The 17,452-nt window shown below is 55.7% G+C and overlaps 7 protein-coding genes across 7 annotated transcripts; 4 read left to right on the plus strand and 3 right to left on the minus strand.

Annotated features, from left to right (window-relative positions):
- The first annotated feature begins 182 nt into the window (after positions 1-182).
- F5144DRAFT_569932 (uncharacterized protein) lies at positions 183-1,587 on the plus strand. Its single transcript, XM_066788729.1, has one exon. The coding sequence runs from the start codon at positions 228-230 to the stop codon at positions 1,194-1,196; it is 969 nt and encodes a 322-aa protein (XP_066645505.1). The 5' UTR covers positions 183-227; the 3' UTR covers positions 1,197-1,587.
- On the minus strand, positions 1,293-4,490 carry F5144DRAFT_547215 (uncharacterized protein; the record flags this gene model as incomplete). Its single annotated transcript, XM_066787460.1, has 2 exons — positions 1,293-1,378; positions 1,658-4,490. The coding sequence occupies 2 exons, from the start codon at positions 4,488-4,490 to the stop codon at positions 1,293-1,295; spliced, it is 2,919 nt and encodes a 972-aa protein (XP_066645506.1).
- A 711-nt stretch (positions 4,491-5,201) lies between these two features.
- Positions 5,202-7,041, minus strand: F5144DRAFT_209303 (uncharacterized protein). The gene is made up of 5 exons (XM_066783005.1): positions 6,552-7,041; positions 6,254-6,486; positions 6,081-6,189; positions 5,727-6,008; positions 5,202-5,635 (listed from the first exon to the last, which is right to left on the minus strand). The coding sequence occupies exons 1-5, from the start codon at positions 6,877-6,879 to the stop codon at positions 5,325-5,327; spliced, it is 1,263 nt and encodes a 420-aa protein (XP_066645507.1). The 5' UTR covers positions 6,880-7,041; the 3' UTR covers positions 5,202-5,324.
- A 1,130-nt stretch (positions 7,042-8,171) lies between these two features.
- F5144DRAFT_569954 (uncharacterized protein) lies at positions 8,172-9,125 on the plus strand (the record flags this gene model as incomplete). Its single annotated transcript, XM_066788730.1, has 1 exon — positions 8,172-9,125. A coding segment is annotated over one exon (873 nt), but the record flags the coding sequence as incomplete, so codon positions are not given.
- Positions 9,126-10,258: 1,133 nt separating this feature from the next.
- Positions 10,259-11,326, plus strand: F5144DRAFT_592152 (uncharacterized protein; the record flags this gene model as incomplete). The annotated part of the gene is made up of 2 exons (XM_066790340.1): positions 10,259-11,032; positions 11,129-11,326. 2 exons carry the CDS (start codon positions 10,259-10,261, stop codon positions 11,324-11,326), a joined length of 972 nt encoding a protein of 323 aa, XP_066645509.1.
- Positions 11,327-11,630: 304 nt separating this feature from the next.
- Positions 11,631-15,041, minus strand: F5144DRAFT_547219 (uncharacterized protein; the record flags this gene model as incomplete). The annotated part of the gene is made up of 6 exons (XM_066787461.1): positions 11,631-13,849; positions 13,925-14,093; positions 14,190-14,417; positions 14,478-14,540; positions 14,612-14,885; positions 14,974-15,041. The coding sequence occupies 6 exons, from the start codon at positions 15,039-15,041 to the stop codon at positions 11,631-11,633; spliced, it is 3,021 nt and encodes a 1,006-aa protein (XP_066645510.1).
- Positions 15,042-15,810: 769 nt separating this feature from the next.
- Positions 15,811-17,014, plus strand: F5144DRAFT_209476 (uncharacterized protein). Its single transcript, XM_066783007.1, has 2 exons — positions 15,811-16,071; positions 16,127-17,014. The coding sequence occupies exons 1-2, from the start codon at positions 16,023-16,025 to the stop codon at positions 16,741-16,743; spliced, it is 666 nt and encodes a 221-aa protein (XP_066645511.1). The 5' UTR covers positions 15,811-16,022; the 3' UTR covers positions 16,744-17,014.
- Positions 17,015-17,452: the final 438 nt, after the last annotated feature.

A 17,452-nucleotide genomic window follows, 5' to 3' on the forward strand; every position in this document is an offset into this window, starting at 1 on the left:
TTCGTGTCAATCATCCACTACGAAGCAGTTGTGTCCGTCGTTTCTTACATTTATTTCAAGCCCCTTGAGTGAGCTGGCGCGCCCAGTCGGGGAAACAACAGCCCGAGAAACGATTCGCTGCTACCTGCCAGGCAGCGGGCGATGCCTGCTCGCAGCTCATCTTTCCTCCGCTTTTAACGCACCTTACCTTTCCTCACATTGCCTCACTTCTCCCTCAGAAACCCCGAATGATAGTCGCCATGATGGCACCCATGACCCTACTTCAACTACCCTCCGAGATTTTGTTGCACATCCTAGACCACGTTGGCGCGAGCTTTTTCCATCAAGACACCAACAGGCTACGCGTTTCCAAGCGTTGGTACAGCTTAGCATGGCTGATCCTAGCCCGGGATCCCCATTTGAGTCTCCAGACACTGGCACGACTTCTCGCGAACGAGGAGGCCTTTGGGCGAATCCAGCCGCATGTTGGCTCCGTGAACCTGGTGCTACACTTCGTCGACAAAACTGCTCCAGACCGTCCCAACGTCAACGACAAACGCGTTGTCGAAGCCAACTCGCACTTGGATCAGCTGGCCGTCTTGCTGCGCCAATGCCCGCAGTTGAAGGCGCTATCCATCGTTGCACAGGTCAACTTCTTCGGCCTCTCAACAGGGTCCATTGGCAGCCTCCTTTCCGCCTGCCCCCTGACCTCTTTGCACATCAACATCCCCACTCGCCTGGCCCTATGGCGAGGGCGGCCGGGATACAATGATCACATCGCACACCTCTGCTGCTGCATCAACGCCCTTCTTCCGTCCCTGCGGCGCCTCAGGTGTCGCATGCACCTGATATGCGACCGCCTTTTGGAGCCACTGCCGGACGACACCAACGGGCCGCTGAAACTCGAGGAGCTGATCATCAACTTTACTCATTCACCGTTTATTGGCCGAGGCCGGTGGAATCCAAGATCCTGTGACTCCATACTGGCCCCGTTTACACATACACAGCACGTTGTTGAAGCTCAGGCGGCGGCACTAGCTGCGCGACTACCCAACCCTAGGATGGTAAGGGTGATTGGGCATGGGTCTCGAGAGTTGCGAGGGATTTACGCCTACAATGCGATCACTAAGCGCCGGGAGATATTTAACTTTCACACGGAATGGGATGCGCCTGGAACGGTAGTTGCGGATAAGAGTGGAGGGAGCATTTGGGGGTAGACATGGTGCGGAAGGGTGTATCAAAACCATGATGTATAATGGTAGTATGTTGCGGGAGGGATGGGGTGCTTTTCCCCTGAGTGCTCACCACTAAGCTCAGCGAGCCGGCGCAACGAACTCGACCAGCTCAGCGAATGTGATCATCAGAAATCGAATGCAAAGCAAGTCCCTGTAGAGATAATCTATGAAATATATTAACTAACACACATCAACTGTTGCCGGGCATCGCATAGAAACAGACACGAACCCATCCTCGCAGTCCAAACAAACAACCCCCACATCCACCAGACCTCAAACAATGAACAAACCCAATGGAACCTAAACCCTCCTCCCACCCTCACCCCCCAACCCCATCTCCCGCACAACCCTTTCCACCTCCCCCCCAATATCATTCTCCCCCCCACAATGCTGACACCTCGCCACTCTCTTCCCTACTACACCTTGCTTCTCCCCTCCCTCACCACCCCTCCCCCCCACCATAGCCGCCCCGGAAGCAGCCCCCGCAGCCGCCCACGACGTCGCCGCTGCCGCCAGCGCAGGGTTGAAGCGCCTGTCATTTGTGGCGCGCTGCTGGCCGTCCACACTCTGCTGGTATTGCTGTTGTTGGTGTTGGTGAGACTCCCGCAGGGGGTTAGCCGACGCAGTGTACGCAGTAGGCATGACGGCGGGACTCATCCCCATGGCGGTGCGCTGCTGGGTGGGGTACTGTTCCTGCGCGTACCCTGTTGGTCCGGGCGGTGGGATGCGGTTCAGATTCTGGGGCTGAGGCTGGGTTCGGGGTTGAGTCTCGGTTTGGGGTTGAGTGGTTTGGTGTTGGTACTCGCGTGGGGGGTGGGTGGTTGCTGTGTATGCGGCGGGCATGACCTCGGGACTCATGTGTTGCTCGGCGGGGTCGGGGTCGGGGTGGGCGTAGCTGGTGATGCCGGGGACGGATTCCTGGCTGGCGTTGAGGTGGTGGGCGTGGTCGCGCTCGCGGCGGAGGTGCAGGGGGATGGGCGTGCCGCTGGGGAAGGTGTGTTGCGGATCGTCGCGGGCGGTGGTGCTGGAGGCCGGGGGGTTGTTGATACCAGACGTGCTCGCGTTAGTCCCGTGGTTGCTGTGGCGGTGGGACTTGGGCTTGACCTTGACGCCGGACACGGTGCCTGACGGAAGGACGTTATACTCGGTGGGTTCGCCATCATCTTTGAGATCATCCGTCGCAGTATCGCGGTTTCCGGTTTGAGTCACTGGGACGGAAGACCCACGGTCAATGCCGGAGGGGATGCCAGACGCCAAGGTGTTGTAATGGCCTGGCTCTTGCGTGACAGCGCCACCGTTGCGCTCCTGGGAACCTGGGATTGCCGGAGGCTGGCCAGAAGAGGCAAGGACGTTGTAACCGCCGGGATGGCTTGATACCACGTTTCTCTGTGTGGCCTCTGACCGGGTAGGGTTGACGCCGGAAGCCGTACCAGATGCCAGAGTGTTGTAGTTCCCCGGCTCGTTTGTCGTGGTGCCCCGGGCGGTGGAATGTGCCTCATGGCCTACACCGGACGGGATGCCAATTGCCAGGGGGTTGTAATCCCCAGGGTGCTGCTCATGTCCCGACAGTGGCATTGGAGGCTCTCTCGGATGCTCAAATGGGGTGGAGACTTGACCGACCTGATGGAGAGTCTCTCCAGCAGGACCAGCTCCGCTGGTGTCAGCAGACCTTGGGTTCAGGGTAGGGTTCGTGGTGTCCTTGGGCTTCTCGTTGGTGCTGTTACTTTTACGGTGATGGAGGAACCCAAGGGCGCCAGCTCCTGCTGCCGCTCCGGCCGCGGCCTTCTCCTTATTGTGGCTGGAATGCTCTTCGGGGTCGGTTTTGTTGGCCGACGGCGACCGTCTGCGGTGCATGGCCGATTCACCCTTGCTGAGCTTACGCAAACGGTTTGGCCCGTCGACTGCGACGGTATCCTCTTTTGTAGACTCCACGCGGTCGCCGGCAGAACTTCTGTGGTGGGTGTCCTCTTTACCTTCATCCTTGTGTCGGTGGAAGATGCCGAGAAGCCTGTGCTTCTTTTCACCCTTTGGCGACCCCTCCTCACGGCTCGTAGATTTCTCGACTGGGGACCGTTGTTGGGAAGGCCGCCGCTTGCCCGTGACGGCCCCGGCAGTTTGGTGTCTGTTGTCTAGCTGGGGAGATGTGGAATGTCTTGTATCCTGATCTGGTGGGCTGCTTCTCCCCCGGTGTTGCCCAGCGTATGCAGCCGCAGCTGCGCCGGCACCGAGCCCGGCAGCACCAGCAGCAGCACCGTACCGCGATGGCGATGTCGACTCACGTTTGGCATCGCGGTTGTCAGTTGTCGGTTCCACGAGAGGAAAAGCACGCGGAGCGGCAGCCTCAGAGTTTCCCACCTGCGGGGAATGCCTGGCATCTCGGGAGGCAGCTTCTGCGAGCATGACATCGTCGCCAACAGCCGTTTCAGGCACCAAGGTCGGCTGGTAGTTGGTCTTTTGTTTGCCTTCAGGGATATCTGGTAGAGGTGCGGCAAGCATGGTATCATGGGCAGGATCGACAACGCCAGCCATGTTGCCAGCGCCGTCAATATCGCGGGATTGGTTGTGGCGTGCAGCCTCTTGGTCCTGGCTTCCGTGCCCAGTTACGGTGTTGTAAACGCCGCCACGAGGATAGTTAGCGATACCGCCGGCAATGACAGACCGCCCTGGTGACGTTGACTTTGGAGGCAGGTGGTGATGCTCATTGTGATCGTCCGTAGCACTTCCGTGACCAGCCACGGTGTTGTGAACAGCTCCATTAGTACCGGTTGGTAGACTTCCCCAGTACGGGGCAGCGTCACTGGAGGTTTGTTGGGTCCGGTTTGCGAGATCGGATCTCTGCACATCGTCGGACCCAGCTGTGGTCATGCCTCCCATCATAGCAGCTGTTGGAAGTGTCCCCGCAGCTTCACGGGGGACTGTATCGCTCCTGGCGAGCTGGGCTGCGGTTGTTGCAGTGTTGATGTCAGCACCGCCAGTAGGCTTTAGGTGGCCGGTAGGCTGGGTATAATCTCGGACGTAAGTCCCGCCCCCAATTGCTTCCTCGGGGCCGTTCCAATTCGACTCGCCGTGTGTGGACGGTTGGATGGGTCCCTGTCCGGCCATGCCAACACCGGAATCGGTGTACTTGTGGCTACGGGGGTCGGCGGGCTTGTGCAGCTTATTGTGTTGACGCTGGTGCTGGTCCTGTACCGGCTGTTGCATGGTCTCCTCGGGGGTCGGGGGAATGGAATCAGGATATGCCCCTGGATAGGACCCGGGAATGGATGCAGCTGCCATGGCGCCGTTATCGCGTTTGGCTGTGAAGAGGCGCTGAAAAGCGAAGAGCGAAAAGTGAAAAGGCGGGTTAGGGGGCGAGAAAAGGGGTTGTGGTTTGTGGATGGGATGAGGCAAAAAAAGGGGCGGCCCCCAACCCATTAATACCTCAAAGGGGACCTCCAACAGCGTCATCTCAAGCCAACCTAAGGACGAACGACAACTGGGTCTTCGAGATGCGATGACTTCAAACGCCGAACCGGTGGTCCAAGAACGGCGGCTCTGACATCATCGTTTCGGCTTTCGCGTCGAATTGACCAATGATGTGGCAGGATGCGCCGAACTGAGTTCAACTGACGTTTTTCTTGGCGGGTTAAAGAGTAGCCATTGTCCTTGGAGGCAAGATCGTCGCTCAAGGTTCAACAAGAGCTGAATATGTTGCGTCAGTGCTGGTCAGTGTAACAATCAAGGTCCAGACCGGTAAAGGTATCCTGAATGGTGTGCAGGGGCCGCTGAGGGGGTGCTAATCATAGACCGAATGGGAAAGGGGGAGTATAACGACGGGAGCCTCCGAGCCTGGACTATGAGCACGATCTGCACAACTTGCACATGACTGTTGATGGACTTAGCGCATGTTCTTACCCCCAGGCCGGTTCCAACAACCTGGATCGTGCTTTTGGATAGTGGGTTTGGTATATACGACTAGGTCTGTTGTCATATGCCCCTTCATTTCCATATCATGAGACATGTCTGGTCTTATCACCTCAAGCTCCATTCCCCCATGCACACCATCCCTCCGTAACAGTGCCCCCTCAGACCCTCCCCTCACGCACCTCCCGCATAAAGGCCAAACCACCCTCACTTCATATTCTGCAGCAAATACCTCACCCCCGCATACGCCTCCTTCCCACTTGGCAGAATCTGGTTCGGCGGGAGCACAAACCCATTCGCGCCCGTGTCGCGCAGCTCGACGGTGAAGACGTAGTCGGCGCCCGTGACGTCGTTGACATAGTCCACACTGCTGCCGGTCGCCTTGTAGATGGTGGAGCAGATGGGCCCCGTGGTGAAGCTGACGCCGTTGACGGCCTTGATGGCGGCCGCGGCGCCCCGTGCCAGGGACTGCAGCTCGTCGTTCTTGGGCGCGAGGGCGGTGCAGGAGTAGCCGTAGGCTGTTGGGAGGTGTTAGTTTGGGCTCGGCTTAATTTGTAGTCACGCGCTGTTGGTGTTTGGACTTGGTGAGGTGGGGGAGGGGGTGCGTACGGGTCATCAGCAATTGCGAGTAGGCGTGCCAGTCGATGAAGAGCTTGACGCCTTGTGCTGCCTGGGTCTTCTTCAACCAGTCGGCCAAGACGACCGTCTCGGGAGCGTCTCCCTCGGCTTTGCCCTTAAAGTCCTCGGCGCAGGGGTTGGTGGAGGCACCCCCGCTGGTGGACCACTTGTACGGCCAGTTGCGGTTGATGTCGTGCCCGATGCAGCTGCTGCCGGAAGTGGTCTGCCGGTTCTTGCGCCACATGCGGTCTGACTCTTGCGTGTAGATGAAGCCTATGGGGCCGTCGTCAGTAACATGCGCAGTAAACTGAAGGCATGAACGACATCAGTCAGGCGCTGTCTTACCATCAGGGTTGACCACAGGGAAGAAAATGAAGTCGTATTTGTCAAGGAAGCCCTCGACTTCGGAATTGTCGGAGGTGGTGAGCAAGTTGAATGCCAAATATTCAACGACCTGAGCCTAGGTTAGTACAGGTGCGCAGCAGCCCAGGACTCTGGCCGTTTCCGTGGTAGCTCACCATGGTAGAGATCCACTCCCGCGCGTGGACAGTGCCGTGGAACACAACGGCGGGCTTGCCTTTGCCAGCCTTGCCCCAGAAGTGAATGCCGGTAATGGCGTTCCCCTTCAGGGAATTTCCAGCCGAGACCACTTGTGACTGGTTCGGATACTGGGAATGGAGATCATCCAAGAACTGCAGGTGTTCGCTGTACTTGTGGTACGAGTTGAACCATGTAGCATTGGCGGACCCGGCTGATGCATGGTAGGAGAGTCAGAAAACGTCCAATAAACCATCCTAGAAATAACAGGCGACATACCGGCATAGACGCTGAACGATGCCTCGTCGGCAATTGACGCGCCCAAGTCGCTGTGCATGGTGACCGCCTTCATGCCGGCAATCTCGGCCTCAAAGGCACCGATCAGGGAAGGCGGCACGACAATGTCGGCGTCAGCATTGGCGCGGGGCTTTCCTTTCCATGTTGTGAGACCAAGTCTGTCGACGATGTTTTGGACCTTGGCGACGTGCTCCCCGACCGTCAGGCGAACGACCTTGTATCCGTCGTACGACTTTTTCTCCGACGATGGTACAGACGCGGCCGCCGCGAGGGCGAGAAGCCCGCCCGAAACAAGAAGAGAGTACCGCATGTTGAGCAGGATGAGGGGATGTCGCTGGTCTCGTGCCTGGGTTGGTCGACGGCTAGTTGGGTCGGGGTCGTTGGGCTTTTAAACGAAGATCTTATACACCGCTGTGGTAGGATTATAGTACCGCGTTGATCGGCGCCGAAACGAGGAATGGATCAGCTGGTTCCCCCTTGGCGGGCTCTTTCTTGCGTTTTCTCGGCCCCCTCGTTGAACAAACCGAGGAAACTACACCAACCTTAGGGCATGACGTGCATCTGAACTTCCCTGTACGGGAGGTGAGACGGTGTTGCGAGCCCCTGATTGGGTTGCTGTAACCTTCCATCTGAGGATGGATCGAGAGCCCAACGCACCAAGCCCAGGCCTCCAAAGGTCCCCACGAGGAATGCCTGGCGGACACCTTCCCAAAGGAGGGTTGCTCCCGATTGCGAACGGCAAGATTGGCGGGCCATGGCACGGGAGCTGCCGCATCCCATCCTATCTCCGCGATGGACTTGCCCAGGGGGGCAGTCTGACTTTTATGCGACGCCGGCAGTCAGCCATGTGCCGTCCTATCGTGGCTGTTACAGAAATGCCCTGCATTAACTAACCTGGGTTTAGGAAATTGGCTGCGTGCAGCGTTGTTTAGCCGAAACAGTCAGTTCGTCTCTGTGGTCAATGGTCGAGTGCTAGTGCTAGTGCTGTTGAAGATGAGGGGTATCCATAATGAGAAAGGGCTAAGGGATACGAAAAATGGGCAAGTGTACAAAAGTAAACTGAAAGAAAGATTAGTAGATAGATACCTAATATGCGGATAGGATCATGGCACTTAATGTGGGTTTTCCTAGAGAATTGAAGAACTGAAACAATACATCTAATTACCGTAGGTAGGTACCTATGGATGCCGACGGTACCAGGGATATTGATGCAAAAGGTGACAGTAATCTCTCTGTACTTGAGATGAATGGAAACCAAGTCTGAAAGCGGGCATGGGGAGAGTCGGCCTCCATCATAAGGATCAACAGTTTTCTTGCTCCAAGAGATGCAGAGTTTAAGCACTCAGGCAGGAAAGTTGTCTGGTATTGTACGACTGACCATACGAGCTGACTCATCCATCAATCTTTCATCAGACCCCTCTTTCCCTCTCCTTGCTTGCCCCTTAAGCTCACCCAAAACTCTCAACATCACATCACCACAACTCAAAATGCCCCATCCCAACATCAACAACCCCCCCTCAGAACCCTCCTCCGAACCCCCCAACCACAATGCACCCGCCACCCCCACCTACTCCGACGCCTCGAGCTCTTACTGGCCTCCCGGCTGGAACTTCGCCAAGTTCAGTCGTGCGACAGCCGAAGACCGCGCGTCCCTGACCCAAGATGAGCTCGAAAAGATGCAGGCCGGCCTGCGCGACGTGCTGGGAGAGAGCGGGGTAGGCGCGCTCGCGATGCACCTATTTCGCGAACAGCAGAAACTCTCAAAGGATAGTAAGTCGGAACCGGCAAGGCCCGTGTTAGCGCCGAATTGGTTGCGGGAGTGGAGGCGGCGGCATCGGGGGCGGATGTGGGGGTTTGTGGTGTTTCGGACGGTGTTGTATGGTGACGAGGAAGGGTGGGAGGGGTATAAGAGGAGGTTGGATGGGATTGTGAGGATTGCGTTTAGCAGGGAGGAGGAAAAAGGGTTGGAGGATTGGGAGCAGGGAAAGGACAACTTTGAGCTTCGGTGGGTTCAGGATCCCGGGTTGGCTGGGGCCGATGCGGCGGCGTTGAGGCGGAGGTATGAGGAGCTCGAAAAGGATCTGCCGGCAGGGCTGTCGCATGGTCTGTTTCTCTGCGCTTCGCAAGAAGCGGTCAACTCTGTCATGTCTCTTCGCGACGATGAACTGCCGACTTCTGAGTCGATGCTCTGGCGGCCTACAGCTCCATTCTTACTTGCCGTGTCTGTACATGCGGATTCCGGATTTGAGGAGGATCACGAAGAGAACGAGTGGTTTAAACCCGTGTTCAAGGTCGCGGTGGAGACTATGGTCGGCAAACTTTGGCCGCTCCTCGACTCCGGGGCGATGCCATTGACGAGAATCACGCGTCTTGTCAAGGGCTCGAGCGAGCTTGGGTCGGTGGGAACATTAGATGACGAGAAGTTGGATAACATATGGTGGACTATGGCACCTTCGCCCGAACGGTTGAGAAGGCGCCGCGGTGTATAGCAATTGCAGGTTGCCAATTTCGTTAGTCAGGATTTGAATCACAACTCCAGACGAACCCATCACGTTCCTCATTACGTTCCTCAATCTCGGGCATGTTACTCCGGACCAGCTCATTGTAGCATCGCTACTCTTAGAATCAGGGCTCGTCGTTGAACGGACGCCGTGTTTGAACCTCCGAAACTTTGGCAAAAAGCTCACCGGCTAGCTCCCTTGGCGGTCGAAGAGAGGTAGCCGGTTACGAAACCCACTTCGAGGCGGGTTTACTCCGTGGTGCAGCTCCGTGATGCCCCGTCGGGCCGATGGGAGCTGCTCGTTTCTACATTTGGAGGACTCCGCCAGCGTCCCGGCGCCCCCTAAGAAAATCCCCGTGCTAGCATCATGATTCGAACCTATAGCCTCCCTTAAGACCGGGTACCTGTCAAGGTGAACTAGCTAGCGCAGGCCGAGGAGCCACCGCCAGTAACCGTTAGGCTACCCGGTCCGTGGCCCTCGTTGGAATTCAACGGCGGGTTCTTTCCATATATTGTGTGGAACGGCCGTCTGATCTTTTCGATTATGAGCACACTCTTTACTGGGCCAACTCACGCACGCGCAAGTCAATTAAAGGCGCACGCAACCCTGTTGTTCGAAAAGCCTAGAGGTAAGTTGACCCACCCGTGATCGTGCAATTAACGCCCGACTTCCACTAGGTCGACAATGGAATGAGGGGACAAGGCATTCTCGTCAAGTGTTCTATATGAAGTTGAGCCTTGCAGTGGAGCCAAGTATCAAGCAATTCCCATGTTGGTTATCACTGCAACGAAAGCGAAACCCATCGGCGATGTTTCAATTTGTGTACCTCTGGGAGCCCATGAGTTCGCCTAACAACAGCTAAGCTTGTGGTTCGGGTAGGATTGCCGGTAGGATTAAGGCTGTGGAACCCGCATCGCCTCCGTGATCTGCGGAGGCCTCACCTGCCAGACATTTGGCCCCCACCGCCGTTACAATGTTTGATGTATGGTGCCGTAGGGACTCATGACCGCCAAGCTGGCGCAGCAAGATGAAATTCCATTTATAAAGATCGGAACCTACATATCTTTCGCAGGGCCACGTCCATGACATCACACACTTGAACCCCTCTTTACAATGATGTTGTCACAGGCTCACACCGTACCACAGCCCAACCCCAAGTTCCCCAACACCACATTGCCATCCACCACCATGACTTCCCTCGAGACCACCATCCCGCAAGCAGCGGCCAAAAACACCGAGCTCCTCCGCGTGCTCTCCGAAACAGATTATGCCGCGCCGGCACTAGAGCAGCAAAAGCAGCTCATCACCGACCTCGAGTCCGAGGCCGCCAAAAGCGACAGGCGCCTCTCCATCATGGACATCAAGCGCGTGAGGGAGTTCAGCGACCACAAAGAATACCGCGACTCCGTCCTCCGCCGCTTCCTCTTCAAAGCCGCCGGCCAGCGCGCCGCCTTCGAAGCCCGCGCCCAAAAGGAAGAAACCGAGTACTTCCAAGCCCTCCAAGCCCTCCAAAGCGAACAACAAGTCAACACCAACATCAAATCCCAACTCACCGCCGCCCGCCAAGCCGCCACCGACCTCTCCGCCCAAGTCACCCGACACACCACCGCCCAAACCTCCCTCGACCAGCTCTACGAATCCATCTTCAGCGGCCCCACCCCCGCCCTCCCCGGCGAAGACGAGCACGAGCAACGCACCACCGCCGCCCAGCGCACCTACCTCGACGTCCGCGGACGGGCCGAGGCCGAGCAGATGGCGGTGCGGCTGCTGGCGGGGGCGCAGCGGGAGATGGCCAACGCGAGCAAAGCCATGGAGCAGGCGCTGACGGCGTCGCGGCATGATATGTGGGGGAGTGGGGGGTCGATCGCGGATATGATGGAGCGGAATGCGCTGCAGCGCGCGGAGAGCGAGATGCTGGGGGCGAGGATGCAGGTGGTGCAGGCGAGGGGGTTTAGTGCCGCGGTGGGGGAGCTGCCGGTGGTGGAGATTGATCATGGGCATTTGTTGAGTGATGTGTTTTTTGATAATATTTTTAGTGATTTGGCGTTTCATGACAAGATCAAGGCGTCGGCGGCCAAGGTGCGGCAGGCGGCGGCGCGCCTGGATGCTATGGCTGCTGAGGCTGGGGTGAGAGCGCGGGACTTGGATGCGGAGTTGAAGAGGAGGGAGGAGGAGTTGCGGGAGGCGAGGGTGGCGCTGCAGAAGATTCGGGAGAAGGCGTTTGAGACTTATTCTGTGGCCCCTCCGGCGTACTGAGCATTGGATGTAGCGGGGTGAGGAGGTTGTTGTCTCTCACTTCTTGCTCGTCGTATTATTACATAGAGTGTCATGATCATATGTTATCGTTCCTACTATAGAAGGGGGCTTTCTCAACAGAATCGTTCGTGGGCTTGAACCTCAACATACACTAGGTATGTACATGGAAGGTGAGGCCATCCTCTCGTACCAGGTGAGTTTGTAAATTTTGTATTCGTTGCTTGGTTCAATACATGCAATCACTCCAACGGAAAATCCCAGAACTATCTCGGCAGGACTGCATGTCGTTTTCTATGAACACTTCCTAGAGAATAGTGCAAGTGCAACCACAGCACCCTGGATCTGGATCATCCTGGTTACTCGACCCCCTATGGGCGGGTGGTTTTTCAACAGGATGGCGCCCTCTAGTGACCGGAGATGGCTTAGGCTTGGTAGGTGGCGCTGAAGAACGACCGCTGTATTTTGGCTTGGGAGAAACCCGGGGCACTTCCGCGCGGGGTGGGGATGGGTCAGTCGGGGCAGGAAAATCTTTGTTCTTAACTTCCGCCGGTAGTTCAGCAGCCGGGACACGAGAACCTCCGTGCTTTTGAACTTCCGCCGGTAGTTCACCGGCCGGGACAGGAGAACCTTCGTTCTTTTGAACTTCTGCCGGCAGTTCAGCAGCCGGGGCAGGAGTACCTTCGTGCTTTTGAACTTCCGCCGGCAGTTCAACAGCCGGGGGGTTAGGAGCGGGACCCGGCCCATTAAGAACGGGACTGGGGCCCTTATAGTCGGACCGCAATGCACCAGAAGGCGTTGCCAAATGTCGAGCAAGATTCAGATCGGAGCTCCGGTCCCTCCGCCTCAATATTCGGGTGTTGGGAACCTTGACATGTGAACCTGGGAAACGATCCCCTTCGGTCCAGTTCGTGTAGTACCACCACACCTCAGCCCAGCATAAGGCATGTGGCTCGCTGAAGTTAAGGAGATGGTACTGGGAAGAAGACGAGTCCATGTCGGACAAGTTAACCTTGAACGGTTTTGATGAGAGCTTGGCATGGTAGACCCAGTGCCGGGCCGCGTAGGTGACGAATTCGTGGTCATCGATTCGCTGCTCTACCTTAGCTACCCACTCCTCGGGAGTCAAATCCCGTTTTCCTGCGTCCCCGAAGAACGAGAGGAGCAGGTAATCCATACAGAACAAACTTATAATTTCGTCGGCCGTTTGATCGTCAAAAGCGTAGTTTTTGTGCTGGGTGAGGTTCGCCAGCCTCGCAAACGTTTCTGGGGACGTTGCAAGGAACTCCTTCAAGGTCCTATGGACGGGTTCGAAACGGCCATCGGACCGGAACTTCACCAGTGGTGCACAGTTGAGTAGAATCTCACGCTTCAGGTTGGTATGCCCGGTCTGAGGATTGTTGACCAACCCTTCGTCGACGACTCCCTGGTAGGAATCCGATGATTCCGATCCCGCTGGGAAGCCAGGCCTGAATACCATTGCCAGCCCGAGCTCTAGCTCGACTTCATTCATGGCATGCCCTTGATATGTCATCCAGAAGAGAACATCGCGCAAAAATCTATTTGGTTTCTCCAGCCCTTGGCCTCCCGGGGTTAGGCGGTTTAAGATGTGGTCATAAAAACCGGCGATACTGTTTTGGAGTGAAGGAACTGATGTCTTTCCTGGGGTGCTGGTGATCTCGTTGAGAGCGAGATGGGCCAAGATGTACATATCGCCGGCAATAGTCCGAATTCTTTTGCCGATGCCGGCCTTCGCCTCATGGTCCAGTTTGCCGTGTTTTGCCAGACGGTCTAGTTCTTCCTCCACGGTCTTTTTGATGTCGCCTTTTGTCTTGTTTTGTGGGATCTGGTACTCCGATGGGCCCCACCCCAGGAGGGGTTCATGGTGATCACCACCGAGCCGGGAAAGCACCAATACTCGGATTTTGTTGCAGTCGAGCATTGGCTTGATGGTGGCGGGATTTGTTTCGCCAGACATAGCTCTTAATACTGGCCCGAGTTTCATCTGGTCCTGGTTGTCGCTTACTCGATCCATCTCATCCACGATGAGTATTAAACGCCGCTCTGTCGTAATTTCGGCAATTGTGTGGCGCCAAAGTAATTCGATGTCGTCGTCCGTTAATAGCACGTGTTGATCCCATTTCCTATTGGCGAACTTCACAGGGATCATCGGGTAGTTGACGAGAATCGAGTGGATCAAACAGGCCAACATCCGCCTCGGCGTGATCAAACCCTCCTTCATAGACTCGAGCGAGAAATGGATGACAAGATCCCGGTCGTCTTCGTTCATAACGATCAACCTGATATGCTCGGCTAGGAAAGTCTTCCCGCAGCCAAGCCCACCGGTTATCCATAGCTTCCTATGGTTTTCCGGCCCACTGAGCCATTCTTTGAACTCTCCCTGCTCCTGAATCCAGTTACAGGTCCCCTGTGTTGGTATGACGGGACTGGGAGGGCAAGGAAGGAGGATGTCGGGAATTCTCAGCAATTGGAACAATCTGTATCTGTTGTGACTGAACATCGCCGCTGCAGAACAGTACGTTAGCCAATAGGTTTTCAGCATCTGATCAGGTACTTGAGGGAAAACGGCCCTGCGTTTACCTTTAAACTTGGGCGAATCTCTTTTTACTTGGTCGATGAGTGACATGAGCCATCTGGGGCCGTCCTTTGTCGCAATGTCAAAAGTACAAATTTGGAAGTGATCTAGTTGTTTCTCCAAGATATCACAATCCATGCCCTGGTCTAGGGCCGCATTCTGCTCCTCCACAATCTATGGAATGTTTACGTTCGCGTTAGCCACGAAGCAGGTTCGTTGCATATTAAGCTATTATATGGCGCCAGGGCGCAGCATGCAGGAGATTCTTACCTGCTCATCAAGTCCCGGAGGAGCTTTGCCTTCTGTATGGTTTCGAAACACGAGATCGCCCTGGTAGAGATGAAGGAACTCGGTTGATATGATGTTCAGGCTTTTGTCGTCATCGTCACAAACTAGATCGGGTGGGGCTTGGATTCCCAAGCGGAGGTTCAAGGAGTCCGCGTTGAAAATCCTTTGGATAACATCCTTATAACCGCGGTGGGGAGTCGCAAGGAATATCTATGAACTTAGTTAGAATCACCGCTGGCCATTGGTCGGGCGAGAAGAGTGCTTAGGTACGGTGGCGCATGCGGAGTAGGCGATGTTCCGAAATCGCGGGTCGTGCCGGGCAGTAATTAACGCCTGGTTACAGTGTCAGCATAAGCCCTCGGGCGTAAGTTGTAGGTTGTAGTCGTGAACAATGCAATGCCTACTTGTTTGATAATGACGCCACCGGTGCTGTGTCCGACAAACATGATAGGGCGCATCTCCTGTGCGGGGACCGATCGCTGCCTGATTAAGTCTTGGAGAAGCTTTTCGGCGGATAGACGAATCGATTGCGGTCGATAGCGGTTGTTGACGCGGTCTTGGTAGGTGAACGTGAAGACTCTCAATTCCCGCTGTTCGTTGTTCTCGACGCAGTGCTCGGACCAAAGGGAAGCCCATGTTTTATCGGCATCGATTCCACGCCCGTGGACCAGGACTACGCTGAAATCCAAGAAAAAAAAGAACATGGCGGTTGGCAACGTTCAAATCGCATGGCTTTACAAACTGAGGGACACCCAGGGACACTTACTCAAAACTCGGATTGTCGACCCGGGCGGGCCGCGGACCAAGGGGATACAGGGCGCCGATGTCTTGCATCTTGGAGCAGCACCTGTAGTGTGAGCGGCCTCCGTTTATGTGTAGGTGTTCACCCGAAGTGTCCGGGGCCGATGGATCGGGAGGAGAAACCTCGTGCTAGGAGGCATAATTCATGAGGCTCAAAACTTCAAAAGGTGTGATCAGTGTTCGCCTGGGGAACACCTTTGATTCACCTCGGCGGCCGAGATCGGGAAGTCACTCAGCGAGCGGTACAGCTGGTTGGAGGAGCGTCGCATGAAGCTGCATGTCCGCCGAGGCAAACTTGCAGCTGTCAAGTGTTGATGCATCGCCGGCACGACTACAGCTGACACTTGCCGATCGATGCAAGGCTGAGCCAATAATGAGCAGGTTTCGTCATTTATGGTCCCGCTGATACTTGGCAGCAACGTGCGAAACGTGCATGTGCGCCATCGTAGACTGCCCGGAAGGCTTTGGGCCTTTGGCCAGTCGATGTGTGACGTGTTTTTGGAACATGCGGGTAGCTGGGTACCGTACATGTACGTGTACATGTAGAAACTGAGACAGGCGAACGGTGCAATGCAACATCGCAGCCTCATGAACAGGTAAACACGGTGGGCAACCCGGCAAACCACGTAGGTACCTATCTGGACTGGATTGAAATGCCCAATGTTACGCACCACGAATGCAAACTAGGGTTTGGCCAACCCCCGTTCAACATCTTGCAGGAGCTAGCTTCATTTTGTGTGGCAACAATTTCCCACGTGGACCAGTGAAACACCTCGCTCATCTGCACGCAGGGCCTTTGGAACTTTAGGAGGCTGCTGGGTGACATGGAAAGCGGCCACAGCCCGAGAATCCCAGGCAGATGATAATTACCAATCCTAGAAATCCGAGCCCTGTGGTACACGGTTGCAAACGTGGGGGTGGAGGTGAATCTTTTGATATTGAGATGACGCTTCATGACGCGGCGTTGCTTTAGCCTTGTTCTTTCGCTGAGTTTGTCGATTGTCTCTTCATCTCATGTTCCCAACCTTGGACTTCGCCGCCACCAGTCAGTCAGTGAATACCGGTAACCCAAGCTCCTCATTCTCTAGGAGTTGTCCGCGAAATTGACATTCACCGCGGAAAATGGTGGGTTGAACCCAACTCATGGCATATAGGGGACGGTGATGAATTTCTGGCTGATAAATTTCGTACCTGTTTGCAGTCTGGCTCCGAAATGGCAGGGCAAGCACGGCGGGCGGAGCGGGCTAAGCAAAGGCCGGTAAGGCAGGCAAGACAGTCGAAGCATCCAAAAGATCCGAAGAATCAACCCCAGGAAGAGCCTCCGCGAACCAGCAATGAGTTTTCCCCAACCCCAGGTCGGTTAAAAGAACGAACCACAGAGGATATGACGAAAGCGTTTGAGTTGTACTGGGAGAGAAAGAATGCTGCCCAGAAAAAAAAGGAGGAAGAGCTACAGCGAAAGGAGAAAGAATTGCGGGAAAAGGAGGAGAATCTCGATAAGCGAAAGGCAGCGCTTGAGCAGAAGGCTGATGCGGATGAGAAGGAGCAAGAGATTATGAAAGAGGAGGTCAAGAAAATTTACAGGGGCATGAATGAAATGAAAACGTGGAAAGAGGACTTGATCGAGACCCTGAAGCATTTCCGGTTGGAGTGGGTGTTGGGCATAGATGAGGCAGGGAAGGGTCGGGGGTCCACGCGGGGCAGCCCAAAAGCAACGTATAAGGACAAGACCTGAATAGCTGCCCGGGCATTGGGGCAGGGCCAGGTATTGGACTGAACAGAGAGAAGGTTGAGCCGCATCCCCGCATCTTTCGTCCTGCCATGCATGCACGTGTTCATATGCCTACATGTACATACCTACCTTCGGTGCCAGACCCTAACTGGCCACCCAGATCCGGCTGCCGTGTCCATACTCTCCAGAGCCTCGCCTTTTGTGCCCAACGCCACTTCAGGGTCGACTTTCCCTGTTTCTTGCAGGCGAGTGAACGAACCACGATAAGTTTGCATGTGAAGCTGGTGTCATCAGGCATGAGTGAGTGAGTCATTTGTCTGCACCCTGTGACGACAATTGCCCAACAAGGCTGGCATTGTGGAGAGCAGTCTTCTGCCTTCTTTACGAGCAGTTGGGCGGAAGACGTGACACAAGACGTGGCAAGATGCCGATGGGAGATAGTGATCAGGGTTGTCGCGCATATGTCGGCTATCGCAGCGCCCAACTGCTCCCCTAGAGTCCCGTGAGCATGCACTGAAGGTAACGGAAACCGGGTGATTGGCGCTTCAGACGATGCAGGGGACCCCCTCAACCAACCGTAGAGATAAGACAGTGCCACTGGAGTCTGCCGAGAAATCCGACGATATGTTCTTGTCCGTCATTGGAACCACCCCCACAATGAAGTTGTCGGTCCGGAGACGATGTTCGGACGGGTATGGAAGATGAGAGAAAC

This window comes from Chaetomium tenue (genome assembly GCF_020726465.1).
Source record: "Chaetomium tenue strain MPI-SDFR-AT-0079 chromosome Unknown F5144scaffold_3, whole genome shotgun sequence".
Classification (NCBI taxonomy): domain Eukaryota; kingdom Fungi; phylum Ascomycota; class Sordariomycetes; order Sordariales; family Chaetomiaceae; genus Chaetomium; species Chaetomium tenue.

What these genes read in the sequence shown, in the direction of transcription:
- F5144DRAFT_569932 (XM_066788729.1), top strand. Translation starts at nt 228, where the DNA reads ATGATAGTCGCCATGATGGCACCCATGACCCTACTTCAACTACCCTCC.
- F5144DRAFT_209303 (XM_066783005.1), bottom strand. Translation starts at nt 6,879, where the DNA reads ATGCGGTACTCTCTTCTTGTTTCGGGCGGGCTTCTCGCCCTCGCGGCG. An exon ending in GGGAGTGGATCTCTACCATG is followed by an intron (nt 6,190 to 6,253) that starts GTGAGCTACCAC and finishes ACCTAGGCTCAG; the next exon opens with GTCGTTGAATATTTGGCATT. An exon ending in CTCGCAATTGCTGATGACCC is followed by an intron (nt 5,636 to 5,726) that starts GTACGCACCCCC and finishes ACCTCCCAACAG; the next exon opens with CCTACGGCTACTCCTGCACC.
- F5144DRAFT_209476 (XM_066783007.1), top strand. Translation starts at nt 16,023, where the DNA reads ATGTTCCCAACCTTGGACTTCGCCGCCACCAGTCAGTCAGTGAATACC. An exon ending in CAGTCAGTCAGTGAATACCG is followed by an intron (nt 16,072 to 16,126) that starts GTAACCCAAGCT and finishes ACATTCACCGCG; the next exon opens with GAAAATGGTGGGTTGAACCC.